Here is a 20,548-nt window from a genome sequence, read left to right on the forward strand (position 1 = left end):
ATGTCTAATTGACACAAAAAATAATATAAAATAATTTATTTCTCCATTGGTGCATGCACAATTAGTACTTCATTCCATATAGGATATAGTGACATGGAATTTTTATGCCCCACAATGGAGGGCTATTCAAATCGCCCTGCGTCCATGGTCCGTAGTCCGTCTGTAAACAATGCTTGTTATCACTATTTCTTAAAACCGGAAGAAAACTGCAGGGATTTTCAATGTAAAACCAATTTTCATGATGTAATACTTACCATAACTTTAGTATGCAAATACGCTACCTACACCCATCTTTGTAGCCCCAACAAACATAAGATTTGAGAATCCCGTCTCCCTACCGTACCTCATCTCGTACTCGACGAGAGTTTAACATAGAGTGGTCTCCCTTCCTCCAAAAACCCTTTATGGAGACACAGGGGCAAAATGGCTGAGGAGGAAAGGGGAGGAAAAAAAGAAGGGTGGGACTCCATGCAGCCAGTTATGGTAAGTATTACATCATAAAAAGTTTGGTTTTACATTGAAAAACCTCAATTTCATTTCAGTAATACGTTACCATAACTTTAGTATGCGAATTCGTCTTACCGTAGTGGAGAGTCCGAAGCCAGGCAGCCCAATCTCAAATCCAGGAGACAAGCCCCAGTTGTGGTAGGGAGAATAAAAAGGGGTTCCAGGAACCCCCCGAAGGAAAGGGATAAAAAAATGGAATACCTCCCAGAGAAAAGAGGAGTACCATCGTGATGCCTGCCCGCATACAGTTAAAACCAAAAATAAATACCATGTCTAGGGCGGAGGAACAGTCACAGACTGAGCCGCCACAACTGGACCCAAGGAAAACAGTCCCTCAGAATGAGAGGACAGGGACCGGAGGTAAAAGTCAGTGAAAGTAGACTGACCACGCCAAAAGGCAGCAGACATGATGTCCTGGAATGAGGACCCATTTAGGAGAGCCAAAGAAGCTGCAAGGGCTCTAACCTCATGAGCCCTCACCTTACATTTCGCCCGAGATAGATCATTAGATAGCTCATAAGCAATCTTGATCACCTGACATATCCATCTGGAAATGGATTGGGAGGAGATATCCTGCTGACCCTGTTTAATGGGCAAGAATAGACGAGATCGAGTACCTCGCCCCCCCCCTAGTTTTATCAAGGTAAAACCTAAGTGCTCGACAGGGCCACAGCAACTGATCATTCTCCTCAGACTCAACAGAGACTGTCAAGGAAGGAATCCTACTGTCAAGGAAGGAATCCTAATGGGATCGGGCGGAAAAACCAGGAACCTGATTCTTTGCCAAAAAGGCAGGATCAGTGAGAAGGGTAACGGCAGAGCTATCTCTGGCCCAACGAAGGCACGAAGAGTGAACAGACAAAGCATGGATATCACTCCTCCTACGGCCTGAGGCAAGGGCAAGCAGGAAGACAGTCTTAAAAGTTAAAAACTTTAGGGAGACAGACCCCCAAAGGCTCATAAGGAGCCCCCTTCAGTGACTCTAACACAAGAGCTAGGTTCCACTGTGGAGCTAACTGCTGTACCCTAGGCCTGTCCAGACTGAAGCCCCTAATCAAAGCAGACAACGAGGTGGAAGAACCTACCTCTCGCCTATCATGAAAAGACAGTACACTGGCAATAGCCGTGCGGTATCCCGCAATAGTACCAGAGGCGAGATTCCGTTCCCTAAATAAATAGAGAAGGAAATCTGCAATCAGCTGGACAGAAGCCTTGATCGGATCAAATCTTCCTGCCGATACACCAATCACAGAAGATCTTCCAGCGTGACTGGGTAGACGGCAGAAGAGGAAGACCTAATTGATCGGGCGATGCGGGCTGACACGTCCGAAGAAAAGCCTGCCTGAGCGAGGCCTCCTGAGATAGCTTCCACGCGTGAAGGTGGAGGATCTCGGGACGTGAATGCATCGTCCGTGATCGAGGCTGGCGCAGGAGATTGGATCTGAGTGGAAGAACCAGAGGAACATCCACCAGAAACGACAATAGCTCCGGAAACCATGGTTGTCTCGGCCACAGGGGCGCTATCAGAAGGAGGGAGCAATGATGCGTCCGAAACTTCTGTAGAACCCTGCCCACCAGGTTGAATGGAGGGAATGCATAAGCCTGCAATCCCCTCCCAATCCAGAGATAGCGCGTCCACATGGCCCAAGCCAATTGGGTCTGGCACCGGAGAGACAAAGGTTGGCAGCTGATTGTTCAGGGAAGTGGCGAAAAGGTCTATATGAGGCCTGTCCCACACCTGACAAATGCCCTCGAAGATCGAGGGATTTAGTTGCCATTCTGTCAGAACCGGCTGGCGGCGCCTGGAGAGAGTATCCGCCAGAACATTCAACCTGCCTGGAAGATGCTTGACTGAATAGTCAACTGCATTTCCTGACAGAGAAAGAAGAACACGGATAAGCGAGGGCACAAAGGACGTGGGACCGTTGACCCCCCCCCTGTCTCTCCAGATACGCGACAACTGTAGTGTTGTCCGTAGCCACACAAACCACCTTGGAATGCAGAATCTTTCGAAAAGCCTGCAAAGCCAACAGAACAGCCCTAATCTCCAGCACATTGATGAGCTCGGAGAGCTGATCCCCAAGACCATTCCCCCCCGACCGGCAATGGCCATCGACGAGGTAAGCCCCCCAACCTGTCATGGACGCGTCCGTGAACAAGGTCATGGTGGGAGCTGGCTTGGACAACGGAACCCCCTGTAGAACATTGTCTTTGAGAGTCCACCACCGTGCAAACTCCTTCACGGACTGGTTGAGAGGAAGCCAAGCCTCCCATTCCCTGCCGTCAGGAACCCAGTTCGCGAGGAGAAACATCTGGAGAGGTCTGATGTGAAGTCTCCCAAGGGGGACTACATCTGCCAGGGAGTTGAGATAACCCAGAAAACTGAGAAACCAACGCACCTGGACGTTCAAGTGACCAACTGATGAAGGTCAGAGCAAAAGATCTCTGGCCTTCTCGAACTTCTCCAAAGGTGGAAGGGCACATGCCCTGTAACCGTGTTGTGAAACGGTTTCCCAGGAAGACAAAAGTCTCGAGAAGGGGAGGACCTCGGACTTCTCTCTGGAAGGAATGAAGCCGACTTTGAGCAAAAGTTTCAGCGGACCAGAACGGGTGTTCTGCATCCAAAGATTCCCGCACTAGGTGGAGCATGAGGGAATCGTCGAAATAGATGTGAACATCTATTCCCCTGGAGTGCAGAAACCCCACGACAACCTGCAGCAGCTTGGTGAAAACCAAAGGAGCTGTCGTGAGAGCCCGAAAGGCATGGCCCGGAACTGAACTGCTTGCTTCCTTTTGTCTCTGCTCTGGATCTCTTTCTTGTTTTTTACATTGAAGTAATTTCTCAGTCGATCGACAAAATAAAAACAAATGCTTAAAGATATTCAAAATAGCCAGAAAACACAAACAAATACAACATAACCAGATGTTCTCTACAGATTCGAATGTAATATCCGGTATTTGTGGAATGTTCCATTGCATAATCCGTGCATTATATAAACAGACATTTGCGTGTATTGAAGATAGTTCTCCTACACTTACTGTCCAACCCATGTGCTCCGTCAATCACGTGTCCTAGTTTTTGTATTGTTAATTAAACAAACTTAACATCTGCTGAATTTCCCATTAGCTAAAGAAATAAGTCAATCATCCTAGAACAACGCTCTTGGTTAAAGTACGGTTGCTAAATTGCACTCATGAATATCATAATAATCACTTGTCCGCTGAACTTACATGTATATTAGTTATTTTGTTTAGTTTGCCTAATATATATTTAGCAAACTAAAAAAATCCATATATTAGGCAGGCTTATCAAGATGTTCCCATACAGATTATATTGTGTACGAAAAGTGAAAAAAGTAAATCGTTCAAAAATCAGGAAAAGTATCAAACAAAAACATTTTGTGTATAATATCCCTAGAAACCGAAATTACTATACTACAAACAGTTCTTTTTTTTCTTCCTTGAAAATTAATTTCCAATATACATGTATGTTGTAAGTGTAGAGTGCTTGGATATGACTTGTATATATAGAATAATCGTTTGGTCAGTATCATAGTAATTGTTTAATTTTATCTAAATTAGATTTCAATTACATGTACTTAGTTATATTTCAGGGGTTACTATCACTGTCGCTATACTCATCCAATCCTCGATACTCCAGGGGTTCCGATCACCTACGATCTCTACACCCCTGGACTATCTCATATTAAAACTGGAGGCAACAGAACAGAACAAGGTAATTTAGTCGTTTGATGTACTAAAAAGAGCCGTATAACGGTACTCTGTGGTTGACTATATGTGACTGTGAAGTTGGGCGTTGCTCTCTCTGTAGTCTTCAAATGAAATCTTTGCAGGCCTGTGATTGGTCCAGATTTTTTCCTCTGAGCTACATGTACCTTCAGCTTTACTATATCATAGTGCAGGGATGTAGAGAAATTAGATGATTAGAACCCCTGGAATATCGAGAATGCATGCAAAGTAAAATAAAATGATCTGTGTGCGACAAAACATGAGGCTGGTAGTTTGGGGGATAGTCCGATTTTTCCAACGGTAGTAACCGTTTTTATGACAATACGCTAGAAATGTGTTTTTATAGCAGCTAAATGTAGGCGGGTTAGAAATTTTGAATCTGTGAGTTTCCAACCTTCTCGTATAGTACCATATAGTCCGCTAAACCTGCCTATATTATTAGGCTTTTTTTAATTTTTTTTTTTTTTTTTGCGTAATATATAGACTATATATTAGGCAAAAAAAAAAATAAAAAAAGCCTAATAATATAGGCAGGTTTAGCGGACTAAGTACCATATAGATATGATTTTTATCATTTTTAGCTCGCCTATTCGAAGAATAGGGGGAGCTAATGTTGTCACCCCGGCGTCGGCGTCAGCGTTGGCGTCCCATTTCACGTTTAAGTTTTTGAGCAAGTTTCTGTTTCGTCAATTGTTTAAGCTTAGGTCATCATAAATGTTTATGATTTTGTTTTCCTAATGTGTATGGATGCTGAACGTGATAATACAACCAATTTGGGGCCCTTTAGGGGTTTTTTGAATCTGTTAATTTGTCATATTTCCATGTTAAAGTTTTTGAGCAAGTTTCTATTTTGTCAGTTGTTTAAGCTTAGGTCATCATAAATGTTTATGATTTTGTTTTCCTAATGTGTGTGGATGCTGAACGTGATAATACATGTACAACCAATTTGGGGCCCTTTAGGGGTTTTTTGAGTCTGTTAATTTGTCATATTTCCATGTTTAAATAGTAAATACTTGAACATCAACTTCTTCTGAATAGGCGAGCTTTGCTGTTCTCCAACAGCTCTTGTTTATCTAGACCTCTAAACCGTCTAAAATGGTCTTAGGGCACTCTGGTGGTCCATAATTTGATTATATTATCTGTAACTAATTCTCAGATCCCTAGCTGTGGTTTTACCTCCTTAGACGAGAACCACATTGAATTTTATAAATTAAAATATATATATTTGTCTTTATTTTTTGTGTAGTAAAAACGTAGTAAAACAAGTCACGTGCGTATACCTCATTCATACCATTGGCCGAAATATAGATTGTATTATGGGTAACTAGTGCTCACGTGATTGCGTGTTTTCTTCCAAATATGGTGATAGTTTGCTTGCCATTTTTTCGGAAAACTGATTGATTTGAAAATAATTAGACTCCAAAATGTTATTAATATTAGATGCATATCATTTCGACTTGCACATAATGTATTGTCTTTCTATAAATAATGGACTGAAATCAGTTTTAACACTGTCATTTCCACTTTTTATGTATAAATGATATATTGCGAATTTACCATTTCAATCGATGTAACCGTCGAATCTAGGATCAGCGCAGATCGGCTACTCCCGGCTAAATTCGTAGAATTCTAAATCTATATTTACCTGCTTTACCTTTCAGAACTGGTAAATATCAAACAGAGAAAATAGGGTATTCGTAAAAAGGCCAAATTATAGATACTAAATACAAGGTCAGAGAAATCACAATAACACACAATCATGTGATCACTAGTTTCCCATAATATATTCCGGCCAATGGTATGAATGAGGTATAAGCACGTGACTTGTTTTACTAAAAATATACGTTTTACTACAAAGTACCATTATGGGGGAATCAAACATATGAAATTGTTAATATAAGCAATGTTATCATATCACTGTTTATTTCCAAATTCTTCCCAACCAAATGGTTAAGCTTCCGTGTAGCCTTCTCAGTTTTTATGCCAACTAAACTACATTGTACAATGTATGCCAATCTTTACTTACGATATAGGGGAGGCAACTCTTAAATCTCGGTTACTTTTTTTCATTATGATCACTGTACCCAACCGGGTGTGGGTAACTGTAGTTACGCTTTACAAAATTGGTGACGGTAATTAAGGTCAGATTTCGCATGCCTCAGTTTACATGTTTGTAGGGCAATGCTGACCATGCTGTCAATATAGGATAAAATAACTAAATTTTGAAGCGTGGTGCTTAACTGTAAATCTCTTTAAAAGGAGAAAATAGTCATGCACATATTGGAAGGTAACTGAATGCATGTTATGATCTCGTCAGTGGGTAACTGATTCACTAGATGCGGGTAACTGAAATGCAATGGAATCATGTGGGTAACTGAAATGCAATGGAATAGTAAACTATCTTGTAAATACCGCACAATCATTAACTGACATTGCGTTTATTTTCCTTTTTCCAAAATGCCTTACATATCAAAACGGTAATCGCATCTTTGCAGAGCGATATTAGATTCGTCGGGCAAAGAAAAAAAGTCAAATGCGTTCATTTTTTCAAATCTTTTCAAAAAAATAATAATAAAATATATACTGGATATATTAACACACTATTTTTGCCGACTTAAGCCTTCCTTTGTCCGACCATTCACTTAAATACGCTAATCGTATTAGAAAATTTTATCTGAATCAGTTGGTACAGCTAGCTGTAACTCGCTACTCAATCTGATTAAAATCATATCTTCGATTACGCTCTGATACTCTTCGCTCCATATTTATTTACAATGTGAGTGGTACTGTAGATATTACGAATGATAGTTATTATTTTTCATGTCAAAAGTAGGTTAGTAAAAATGCAGAAATATAGAAACAACACGTTATTTTCCGGATTTGTTTGAATAGCCGCGCCCAGTAAACGTCTCATATTTTATACAATACAAAGAAACTGATCTGAGTCGGTCAAACGCTTAGATTTATAAGTCCAGCTGACTGTTAGGTAAGCATTGCTAACATTAAGATATTGGCTGTTTGGATCAAGAGTATGTACATATTAAGATAGAAAACATACATACAGCCATGTTTTGTTTAGAAAAAATCAGATAGAATGCTTTTCCGCTTCATCAGTTGAATAGGTTTAGGGGTTTCTCACGAAGCCGGAACGCTGATCATGACATGATCATGGCCACTTTCAGTTCAAAGTTATCACCACCACTAAGTTAACTTGGCTCTTCGTTCGGCACCCTCCTAAAATAGTCATTGATGTTCTCTATCATACATTAAATATGAAGTTTAAAACCAAACTCTCCATCTAGTCAAACAAACACTTTTCTATTTGCAGCGTACACGAACCGGTCTGATAATCTAGACAGTCCCTGTTCAAAATAACATGAAGTACAGATGTATACTTTTATCTGATGATTGTCTGACATACTTAAACATAGACAACCTCCATGCATTATAACAAAAACTTTAAATTTATACAGAACTCTGAGATTCAGATTTGGACGTTGGTTTGCTGTGCCCATGGTCATGCAGTGCCACAGGCCTGGGGTGGCGTAGCTACTGTTGTAGCGGAAAAAATATCACCTTCTGACTTACTTTTCAGAAGGTGATATCTTTTCCACTACAACAGTAGCTAGGGGTGGCATACATTGTAACTATAGTTGCTTCTGACAGAAGGTGATATCTTTTATGCTACAACAGTAGCTAGGGGTGGCATACATTGTAGCTATAGTTGCTTCTGACAGAAGGTGATATCTTTATGCTACAACAGCAGCTAGGGTGGCGCTGTGAATTCATTGATTTCATACCATTTGGCAAATTTAAAAAAAAAAATAGAAAGCAAGACTTTTTTCTTAATACGCCTGTTTATGCATTTGCATTAGTTATATATATAATATGCTTTCTGTTACTATGGAAGGCAATGCTGGAGGGTCACACGTTAAAACCGAAGACAAAAGTTTTTTAGCCCTTCATTCATGTCATAAACCTGTTAACTTGCAGTGCTCACACATATATTACCAGAACAAAGATTTGATTTTCGATGCATGAAGTATGTACATATACATATAAGGTTCAAACTTTTAGTTATACACATAATAATATGAAAATTAACTTGTGAGTCATATTTTGTATTTTGATTGTTGCAGGGCCTGATGTTTCCAACTCTATAAAGATGCAGCTGTTTCGTATTCTGAATAGTTCTTTTCGGATCCTCAGACAATCTGGCAATCTTTCAGTGTATCAATGGAGAAGAGTATGCCCCTGTGTACATAATCTACACTTCTCTTCAGCTGTAGCTTCAACCAAATTCCATGTAGGGAAACCATTGAGTAGTCAGGCAGTGATTAGTAAAGCAAGGAATCTGTTGGATCTAAAATACAATAATATTGAAGATTCTGGTTTCGGCAATGCTGAGAACAGAATTAAAAGAGCAACATTTATATGCAAACAGTTTAAAAAGTTACAGTCGTCCTACAGCAAAGATAAAACATCGGCTAATGGTATTAACATTGCAGAAGTATGTGATCTTTTCTCCTCAATAAAGTCAGATCCGTCGGAACTGTCTGTTGAATGTGTAGCAGAATGTGTTTCAGCATACGTCCAGCTTTGTCTCACCATTTGTACGGATGAGACAGAAAAGAATGAATGTCTTGGTCTAAGTGAATACTGCATGTTTGAGACATATCTTAAAAGTAATTTGGAACAGTTACATTTGAGCCATTTAGTGGAGATCTATAATGCATTCTTTGCATGTCGATTGAGGCACCCGCAAACTGTTTTGTTTCTAACATGTGAAAAGTTACTGCAAAGCCGTGTAACCATGGTAACAGAGCCAATGGAAGTTGTTTCTTTGTGTGAACTTGTAATTGATCTTGATCAACAAGAACTGTGGACAAATGTTGAAAAGTGTATACCCGTGTTTGTAGATAGTATGTCCTTAACTCAGGTATTGTCATGTCTGCAAGCTATGGTCAATAAGGCTTCTCTTGATCCCAATGGAGTGACCAACAAGGAACTTCTATCACAACTCTGCAGCAAAGTGCTTGAGCACGAGATACCTCAACTTCAACTCTATCATCTGACAATCATTATGTCAGTCATGAAGAAATTTTCAATAGCTGACGAAACTCTACTTCAAAAGCTCTGTTACAGAATCATGCAGATAAGATTTGGCAATGCTAAGCAGCAAACAGATAAACAAACTGAGAAAGTATGCGATCTGTTTAGTAAAATCAGCAAATTTCAGTATGTCCATGAAGATATGATTGAAATGTTAGCTAGCAGACTGTTAATATTGGGTTCTGACAGTTTGTCGTACGTTGACGTTTGCTCCAAGGTTTTGATTAATGCAGCACATCTGAATCTTCCGCTTCCGAATGCCGAGCAAATTGTCCAGGATTATTTTAATGCACAGAACAGACTGAAGACAAAGGACCAAGATAAACATATTCAGGTACTATGGGCCTTTTGTATGATGGGATATGAAAATGTGACAACAGTTGCGGAGGAAATTGAAGCCTTATTCAAATCTACGCTGCTATCTTCTGTTGAAGGTAAGCTATAGTATCCTTTCACAATTTCAAAACACTGCCTATAAATTGCTGTCAGAAGTACTAGTACAAATCTACTTCATTGATTGGCTGCAATTTGAGTGGAAAGTTGGTTATTCTGTAGCAGTCATTAGTCAGCGTTTTATTTAGGTACATTTGCTGTATTTTCACAATTTTAAGAAAATATGATCCCAAATTTTGAAAAACTCTCTAAAATATAAATGTTTCAAGAAAGATGCATTGTAGTATTTGTCCAATTGTAAAGGTACAGGGCCCTGATATTATTTAGTAAGAAAATCATTGTTAGTGTAAAAAAGATTTAGTTCACAGCAGTATACCAAACTGAAAGTTATATATGTATTGTCTTATAGATTGAAACCCCTGAAACAAATTACATTTTCTCACTTGAAAAAAGAATCAAATAAAAGAAGATACAACTGTAGTAGTAAATGAAAAAATCAAAATATGATTCAAAGTAGAAAGTTGAATTTTTATAGAAAATAAAAAGTTTCCTGAGCAAATTGATTGTCGGTTTTATAATGTCTGTGAAATTTGCTTTAAATCTGTGGTTTGAACATGAGTGATAAATCAATGTATATGAGCAGTTCACTTATCGTATCTCTTTTTATTTGATTGAAGAATCTACTGAAATTGATTTTCCAGCAATAATTAAAGACTGAAAAATAACTTCATACAGATGGAAACTGTTCAGTTACGAAACAATTATTTTATTTTCATACATTTCAGATGACGGCTCACCTAAGGGTTTGGTACTCATGAGACAACTACGAGACATGGCCATGACAAACAATATTCCGTTGGACTCTCTTACGTTCTTGCCGAGACTACAGGAGATGGAACAGAAGAGGGTGAATTTTAATTTAATAATAATAAGTACATGTATTTCCATATATATAGTGATAATGAATTGGGTATTGCGTGGCTGATTGGTTAAGATGTCCCGACATTACCACAAGCTCTCTTCCTCTGAATCATGAGTTCCTATACCTTGTATGGAAGTTACATGCAGGTACTAACTCCTAGCTATATAGGTGGTGGTTTTTCTTTGGGTATTCAGGCTTTCCATCACTATCTCAACCTGGCATGTCCTTAAACGGCCCCGACTGTTAATAGGATGTTAAACTTATAAAACAAAACCAAAGATGATGAATTGTCCATTTGTTTTTATGTACCCAGTTCTGATCTATCAGAGTTACTCCCCTTTATACAGTTTACTTGCTGATTGGTTTTACAAGGTATCGTTATATGCCATGTTGTTTTTGGTGAGCCATTCACAGCAGCCTTGATAAACTTTCTTTTTTTTTGTAGAAAAGTGGACCATTTGAGAAGGTTGTGTGTGATGCTATAGAACAAAGTCTACCAAAAGGTTCATGTAGGAGAAATGTGGTGACGCCAGCAGGACACAAGATTGGTATGACATATACAGCACATACAGTCAAACCTGCCTTAGCGACCTTGTCTGTATAATGCAAAGACCACTTGCTTGATAAAACATTTTCTTAGGTCATAGGTCATAAATGGTCAATTTTAGTACAATTTTCCCTGTGTTTATAGAACATTTGGTTATTAAAAACCATTTTTAATTCTTTATCTCTTGGGTGGTTTAAAAGTCAGGTTCGACTATAAAAATGAATACTGTAATAGATTAAGAAGAAACAATCAGAAATATATATACGTGCACCAACGGGTTACAAGATATCTATGAAGTGAAGTAATGTACAATTCTTAACTCTAATAATGACTATTACACATTTGAAATTTAAAGTTACAAAACGTCATGCAATGCTTACCTCCCCTTATCGATTTATTTATTCAAACATGCTATATAAAGGTCTAATACTAAGATATACTGCTTAGATTTATTGTCATACTTCTAGCTCAATTTGTTTTTGTTTTGTTTCAGAGATAGAACTGGATGTGACTGCTGGTGGTAAAGCTGTAGTTAAAAAAGACAAGACTGACTTACACAGGTATGTGCTTAATCTGAAATAGGGGTAGGGGTCTGTAGGGGGGGGGGGGTAGGGATTACATGTAGAACTTAGCAATATCATAGAGACACATTGAACAAATGGTTCAGATTACAGATGTTCTGCATTAATTACCCATTAAAATTTGATCACTAGGCTCTGATATCATGAACAAGTCTCAACTACGACTAAAACAGTCATAAGTTTAAAGTTAGCAAGTCACAGATGACATTATAAAAAGTTACATCATTTGTGATTGGCTAAGTAAAGGTTTAGGGGCTGTGGTTGCCGAGTGGTTAGGATGTCTCAACATATTACCGCAAGCCCTCCACCTCTGGGTTTCGAGTTCGAATCACATGTGGGGCAGATGTCAGGAACAACTGTTTGTCAGTGGTTTTTCTCAAGGTACTCTGGCTTTCCTCCACCAACAAACCTTGCACATTCTTGAATTACCCTGGTTGTTAATAGGAAACTCTAATTTACAATTAACATTTTGGTTCATTAATTAGTTCTCCCTTTGTTACATTTTTCTAGCCCCTTGGCTACTAATTACGGCGAAAACGGTATCTATTAAATCCTGTGTTTGATATGATTATACAGGGTAGCAGTGAAGACACGAGGCTACTACACTTTCTCTAGACTAGACCAACTACCGCTAGGCTGGGTGGTAATGGAAAACAAGAACTTGGCAAAGGAAGGCTACACTGTTGTAGAGGTAAGTCTGAAGTTAAAACAGCCTCATCTTACCCTGATATTAATCTATGGATTTACTTTTGCGAAACTCGCTTATAGAAGATTTCATAGTCCTGGCTACCATGTAAAAGGCCCAGGTACCTTTTCGAAACAAAAATAAAAGTTTCTTAAAAACATTTATAAAAAAAAAAATTATATTGATGCCCTAACATGTTGTTACAACACCAAACAAATGCAAATTTTTCTGAGTAATCTTAAGTTAGAACAGTGAAGATTCATTTCACTGTTTGGTTCAGTGATAGTCAATTAACATGTGTTAATTAGGATGATGCAAAACGTTAACACGGTCCGATGGGAATTTAAATGTTAGTGATTAACGGTCAACTAATGACCTTTTGCGCATTACTTTTATTGTTTGTTTGTTCAAATGTACGTTCTTTACAAAATGTTACGTCATTTACGCAAACACGTGTCAATCCGAAAAGTATTCAAAACTAAATGGAAAAAGAGACTTCGAAACGGCCCGTGTGAAACGGCCCCGTGGTGTTAGAAGATTAAAGATGTTTTCTTCAATTTTTGATATATGAATATCATTAGAATTTCAGGTTTTTTTAAAGTTGCAAAAAATTTCCTAAAGATCTTGGACCAATGCGGAATACTCGTACGAGTTTTTTGATCGCTGAAAGGACAATTGATGTTCTTTTTTTGAAATTGGTCAATATATGTGTCTCAAGCGAGTGCCTTTACCATTCGATTCAAAACCGAAATTACGGTAAAAATTTACGTTAAAAAGTGAATGTGGAGGGCTATATTTTGCAGACACATAAAATCAACACCTAAATTAAATGATAAAATTGCCCATATTTGGAGAGGTATATTTCCGCCATTTTTCTATAAAACCCCTTTAAAATCCATATACATGTAGCGGGTGGAATTTGTTCAATAAATGACAACCCGCTGGGTTTCAGATTCCTTTATGATGTATGTTTATTCCATTTATTTTCACCCGAATTATGTAATTGTTATTTGAACTACATATATACAAAGAACACACACAAAAGTTTACAATACATGTTTATCCGTATATATTTTCATATTTAAAAAATATCTAAATTATAATAATCACATTCAAACCATTTTACTGGAGAATAGAATAATGTATTAACAAGATTTAGAACCAACCGAAAAGCAAGACTTACCTAAATTAATGAATTTTTAGGGACAACATAAAAGTTATATATCAAATGACCACACTGACCAATCAAACACTTCGTCCAATGTCATAAGCAGTCACAGTCATAAAAGTCCGTCAGTGAACTCTATACGTACATACACATATAGATAAACGCAGCGCTCGCGAAATATATAGTTTATATTACGCACGCGAGTAAAACACGGCACGGCATATATAAATACTAATATTATTATTCACTGCAAATTATATATTTGCAATTATTGAAACATCTTTCATAATACACCTTTATACCACTTTTATTTATTACATAAATTCTCGATAAAATATGACCCTTACTACATACATACAGGTTTTAAGGCGCTGAAAACGTCTCGCGCAGGGACAAATATAAACTAAAATTTCGATTTTTGATGTCCTATATCTCCGCCATTTTGAATTCGGTCCTTTTGAATGTGTCCTTCGAAGCATGCTCTTTCACATCCTAATTCCAAAACAATTTCTCTTTGAAATTTCAAAAATTACGTGTTATAAAATTTACGTTAAAAAGTGAACGAAATGCCATATTCAGAGGGGCTATATATCCGCATTTTCAAATTCATGACTTTGAAATTAAAAGTCTGTACAGAGAATGTGACGGGAACTGACACAAATTTATCACAGGTACGAAAAAAATGGCGTACATTTTCGCCATTATCGGTGGCTTTTGTCCTTTGAAATTGAAACCCCGATACAGATAGTATGTTAAAGTCTACATTTACAAAAAATCAACACCCTACATTAAATTAATGAAGGCGCTACGAGCACACAAATTACGTTGAAAAATAAGGAAATGAAACAAAATTGCCATATTTGGAGAGCTATATTTCCGCCATTTTTCTATATAATCCCTTTAAAACCAATAACTTTTGAAGACAAAAGTTCATACAACAGCGGTATGAAAAATCAACACCGTACATACAGGTATTAAGGCGCGCTGAAACGTCACGGGCAGGGGCAAATATAAACTAAAATTTCGATTTTTGATGTCCTATATCTCCGCCATTTTTTATCATATGACCTTGAAATTGGTCATTTTATGTGCCTGAGAACATGCTCTTTCATATGCGCCCTTCGAAACATTTTCTATGGTAAAGTTCATTTTTGACCTTTTGTTTGACCTCATTTGACCCCCTAGTGAACTCGTGACCTTGACATAATTTCTGATAAACATGTAATGAGAAAAAAACGTGAATTATCGTGATCTACATGGAGAACTGAAACGTACATGTTGTGTAACGTACGGTTATAAATTTATGAGCGTTTTAAATTTCGTTCGAAAAAAGCAGTTTCGTGTTTTTTTACGTCTGTGACCTTGACCTTGAACATTATCCTCCAAAATCGAGAGGTTTTTTTTTACATTTTAAGAACTCATTGTAGCGTACATAACGTTCCAAATTTCAGCGCTCTACACCTCTTATTTATTACGAAGATGGTCGTTTAAAGATTTATAAGCTTTTTTTGAAACCCTGTTGACCTTGAGATGAATGTCAAGGTGACCTTTTGCTGTGGTGATTTCTTTACTTTGTTTGAACCCGTAGCGAACTCTTGACCTTGACATATCTTGATAACATTTAAGCAGCGCAATGTCAAGATCTATCTGAACTACAACAGATGTACACGCTGAGCGCTTAAACTTCGTTCCAAAAAATTGTTTTTTACGTCTGTGACCTTGATTTTTTGTTAAAAATGAACGTACATTTCAAGATCTTATGTACATCCATAACTTGAGCTTCGTACCTTATTTCGTTAATATCCTTTTTTTTGCTAAAGAAAAATCTGAAATCCCTAATTAACTTCAACTTGTTTAAAAATGCATCAATCGCTGACAAATTTGATTTTTTTTGCTACCGAAATCTGGAGCAGACAAATTAGTATTTCTTCAGTTACAAAAGTTTCTTACTTTACACCATTATCACCGTAATGATTGAAAATTATTTGAGCTTATTATTTTACTTTGAGATAAGAATATCAAAAAGAATTAATTGCGTCCTGAAAAAATCAATGTCACTATGTCCTACATGGAATGATTGCACATGCATCGAAAGCAAAATAAATTATTTTATATGTACTATTGTGTTCATATAGATATATATATCAGTTATTGCTTAAATAATGAGTATCGTTTATGCTCTGTTGGTGGTTGAGCATCTTATATATTCCCATTTTAAAAATCAAAAGCTTTTTCTGAAAGGTAAAGGAATTGACTTTAATTTTTTTTTTCAGATTCCATATCACGAATGGAATGAGCTAGGAGATAAAGTGGACAAATCCCCCTACTTATTGAAAAAACTACAGCAAGCTGTTTCTTCGAAACTTGTCTGATGTGAACATTTAAAAAAACTTAAAACATGCAATAAAAATGTACAAGAATCTTGTGTCCCTAGGCAAAGATAATGAACTTGAAATATTTGAAGAAAGAAACAAAAGAATTCAATTTTGCGTGCAGGTATTTATCAAAATTATTTGTTTGTTTTTAGTTTTGTGGATGTTTGGCACATTTATTTGAATGTGATTAGTTTGGTGCAACTGTACTAGATCTAGATGCTAGGATGAAATTTTAGCATAATGTATAGTTTTAAAATGATGATTCTATGTAAGGGAAACATCATGAAAATGTTTTCTGCGAGTATTTTTATCCAAAATTTGTTGTTTCATGTGATGAAGTGCATAAGTTAAAAAAACCATGTGTTATGTTATATGTTAAATAATAATATATCATAAATAATTTTACTAAGTCAACTCAGGAGTATGTCAGGGTTGCCCACTTTCACCTCTTTGATGTGAGATACACAATTTTTACTGTCTAGATGTCTCCTATGAAGACATGTGTCACATAGTGGAAGTAATATCGTACCATTCTTTAAACGTTCTCTATCATTCTACACTAAGGCATATATTTTATCCCATCAATGTCACTAGTCAAAAAAATAGAAAATTCTTGAGCATATACTGGGTTTAAACTACAAACAGCTTTAAGACTTGAAAAAATTTGAAGTACTACAATTTCGATAAATGTGTGTATGTTTTATGTGGCAAAAAATGGCGCTATTTCTTGCCTTTAAACTGATTGTTATTCGGATATTTACCCTCTTACCCTTTTGGGATCTTTAGAGGTTGGCAACCCTAACTATGTGGATCAAACGAGATACACAACTTTTGTTGGAATAAAAAAAAAATGTTATTTTGTGTAATGACATTTAATGTTTGTGTGTTGTTGAATTTTCCCAAACTGATATAGAAATGGCTTATACCAGATTAACAAGTAAAGCAATTTAATGTGATACATGTACATATTGTACAGTATATAATTATAATAATCTCATATAAATGAATCCATTTTCATGCCCTGTCATGAAATAGGAGTTGGTGCGATGGAGGGGGCATAGAAAGTATGATGTCTCTACTAACTCGTCTTTTCTGGTTGTCACATCCAGTTGTGTCCTATCCAGTCGTTTTCCACTTTGACATAGAGATTGGAGTTGTACATGTCTAGCAGACATTTCTTATTTAAACTGACATTTAATATCAGGGTTTTAAAAACATTAAAATGCAGATTTATGTTAAAGCAATGGAGACTTGCATATGAAAGCAATAACGAAAGAAGTTAAATTTTGTAAGGATTCATTATTCTTTGCTTTAACTTATTCACCCCTGAAGACACATTTAGACTCTTCTCGATCAAAGACTAGACCAGACTATTATGAAATTCCGGGGGGAAATGAGTTAAAGATATTTATCAACTTTCCTGGAAATATTTAGTTAGCTTCTGATACTCTCTTCAAGGCTTACAGTTAATGTACACTACAATAACAAGCAGAATTAATTCTGTGTTAAGACTTTGCCTTTGAAGAGCTTAAATGTTAGAACCAATATACGTACCTGGCCTACTATACCTTTTGGCCGGCTACAATATGGTGCATATGTACAATAGTCAAGCATTGTCTCAGAAAATCACTTGGGCACAATTTTCTATACTTTTTGTAGGTTTCCAATTAGTTTATAATGCATATACATGCATTTACATATTACTTTTGTCCAAAACAAACATAACTACCATTCTTAATATCTACCATACCGCTCACAAGACGTCAAATTCACAATTTGTGGACTTGTGGTATAAATTCCGTTCAGAAAGACCTTCATGTGTGTTATGTAAAAAAAATTTGCCTCATTTTTTGAGAATTTGATATGTTATGCGGTTCGGTTTTATTGCCAAGTAGGTAAGAAAAACAAGTATGATAAAATGCCTACAAACCTTTTAATAATGGTTTGTATGATTACTTCTTTGCTCCATTAGCAGTAATAGGCACCAATTGTAGCTCTAAAGACGACACCATTTACTATCTAAAAGTCTTTTTAATCACAATATTGCAGCTATTTCTAAGTGTCTTTAGGGGTTAATTAGTTATAGGTTATTTGACTTTGAATGTGATAATTATGCTTTTCTTTATCAAAGTACTGGATGTTAAAATATTTTTAGTGATGATTTTCTACAAAAATGTCCATTGTTCATGACATGCAATTCATTCTTTATTTTTGATTATTTTCTGTCAAAATGTTTTTCTGCTTTTATATCGTTGTTAATTGCTTGAGCCTAAAGAGAGGAAACCAGAATGATGAATGTCTACATTTGATAAGGAGTCAACTAGATGTATATGTATTTAAATTAAAGTTATTAGCTTTTCTTTGTCTCTGTTCGTTTCTGTGGGAAATATCACGTACTGTCAGACCACCCGAGGGACCCAGAAAGATGGTCTTTATACCAAGTGATCTTTATACACAAGTCAAATTGTGTTGATATTGACGAATTAGGATAATGGGAAAGTGGTCTTATTGAACAGGTGGTCTTTATTCAGAGGTGGTTGTTGAGGTAGGTTATACAAGTATGTACAAAAACCTATGGTAGTGGTGACTGTATTTTGACTTTATTACACTAAAATTTATAAAATAGACCTGAGATAATCTGGATGCCGAAAGACCAGAATACTCACAATCTGGATGGAAATTTTATGGAACGGATTTTATGCAAAGAAAATGGAATTTAACAGTCCGGAGAATTTTCAATCTTGAGATTTAAGCTGGGGATGCAATGTTTTGGTTTATTGAGAGTCAACTGTAGGTATTTAAAGATGCTCCACCGCCGACAGAGCATAAATGGCATTCACCATTAGAACAATAATTGGTGTATAATCTTGTATATATATGGCTGATTAACACAAAAAATAATATAAGATAATTTATTTTGCCTTTGATGCATGCGCAATCAGTACTTCATTCCATATAGGATATAGTGCCACAGATTTTTTTCGGGATGCAATTAATTATTTTTTGTATTTTCAACTTGAAGTAAAATTAGAAGCTCAAAATTTTCAATGGTGGTAATGGTGTAAAGTAAGTAACTTTTGTAACTGAAGAAAAATACTAAATCGTCTGCTCCTGTTTTTGATAGTGAAAAAATACCAATTGTCAGTGGTGGAGAATTTTAAGTCATGTATATTTTGTATCCACACACGGTATATATTTGTTTACATCTGAATAATAATAATGAGTAATTACATTAAAAATCAGTTAATTAGATAGATACAATTATGCTTTGTGATAATGTAGAATTGAGTTGACGATAAAATATTGATTCTGTAGTATGAAAACCGGGGATTTTTAATTCAATCGAGTCTGGGTTACCTATCTTTAATGTCAGGATTGAAAAGCAACAATCGAACATACAAAAGAAAACAGATGGAAATGCAAAGAGTACACAAACATAGTAACATTTTTGTAAGAAACCTCAATGGAGCCTTGTAGGAATATTATATCATGTGAATAGTGAAAGGAATATTAAAATTTCACAAAGGGGATTTCGTGCAGGTTTTTTCAAACCAATTGAGCAACGCCAAGCTTTAGTGTACAGATGCCGTAATTACATACATTATGTAATACTGTGCAGCTGTTCCCCAATTGAGTACAATAAGTTTAAATTACAAATGTAATAAATAGTTCTTAAAAAAAGTTTTGTGAAAGGTATTTGAGTTCTTCTGGATTACACAGGTCTGATATTACATTAACAAGAGGCCTCAAGGGATTGTGTTTCTCAATTGTATCATTTTATCCAGTACCGGGTAACGCCATACATGTGCCCGAACATCTGAGGCATGTTTCTAGGATTTATTTCCAAAAAGAGGAAATTTAAAGGAATTGCTATATTTCACCTATTGAGATCAGCCCTTCTGGTCTCGAGGTTTTATTTTTGTTATATAACTAAACCAAAATGTGAACCAAATCCATTCATTGTTATAGAAAAATAAGGAGTCATCATAATTTCCCTATTGTAGAAGTGCTATTCCTTTACACAAGGGACCAGAAACTTCAACAAAGGATGCTATTATCAACATACGGATTAAAATACCCTTTCGGTCGTAAAGAAGAAGTAATGTGAAGAATTGCTTTGTCCTTGAAGAATTGCCCTGTGAATAAACTTATGATTAAACTAATTCAGTATCTTTTTAGGAAGGATACTGTATACTAATTAAACCTTTAGCTCAAATAATGACACTCTTAAAGAAGAAGGAATTTAAAAAATAGATTGCTAAACTTCTTCCGTCCCTCTAACCCAATGGCTACCTGTCTTATTGAAAATAAAAACAGGATTCTTTTTCAACGGATGCTGCTATATGGACCCTTTCGTTCACAAAGAAGGAATGTGAAGACTTGCTTTGTCATCCAGACAACCATAATAATGGTTAATACAAATATGATTATATTTCAAGGAAGGGTTTTATATGCGAAGTAAAATGGCCTAAATTATTTCATTCTTGAAGAAGAAGAAAGTAAAGAAA

At 36.4% G+C, this 20,548-nt stretch overlaps 1 protein-coding gene across 1 annotated transcript; it reads left to right on the top strand.

The window, feature by feature from the left end:
• Positions 1–8,375: 8,375 nt before the first annotated feature.
• Positions 8,376–18,399, top strand: LOC138321815 (FAST kinase domain-containing protein 4-like). The gene is made up of 6 exons (XM_069265796.1): positions 8,376–9,803; positions 10,548–10,669; positions 11,130–11,232; positions 11,725–11,791; positions 12,389–12,503; positions 15,939–18,399. The coding sequence occupies exons 1-6, from the start codon at positions 8,423–8,425 to the stop codon at positions 16,035–16,037; spliced, it is 1,887 nt and encodes a 628-aa protein (XP_069121897.1). The 5' UTR covers positions 8,376–8,422; the 3' UTR covers positions 16,038–18,399.
• Positions 18,400–20,548: the final 2,149 nt, after the last annotated feature.

This window comes from Argopecten irradians, chromosome 4 (assembly GCF_041381155.1).
Source record: "Argopecten irradians isolate NY chromosome 4, Ai_NY, whole genome shotgun sequence".
Taxonomy (NCBI): Eukaryota; Metazoa; Mollusca; class Bivalvia; order Pectinida; family Pectinidae; genus Argopecten; species Argopecten irradians.

Bases quoted from the DNA above. Each gene is read 5' to 3' on its own strand.
- LOC138321815 (XM_069265796.1), top strand. From the start codon at position 8,423: ATGCAGCTGTTTCGTATTCTGAATAGTTCTTTTCGGATCCTCAGACAA. The intron at 9,804-10,547 runs GTAAGCTATAGT...CATACATTTCAG, and splicing joins GCTGCTATCTTCTGTTGAAG to ATGACGGCTCACCTAAGGGT. The intron at 11,792-12,388 runs GTATGTGCTTAA...ATGATTATACAG, and splicing joins GACAAGACTGACTTACACAG to GGTAGCAGTGAAGACACGAG.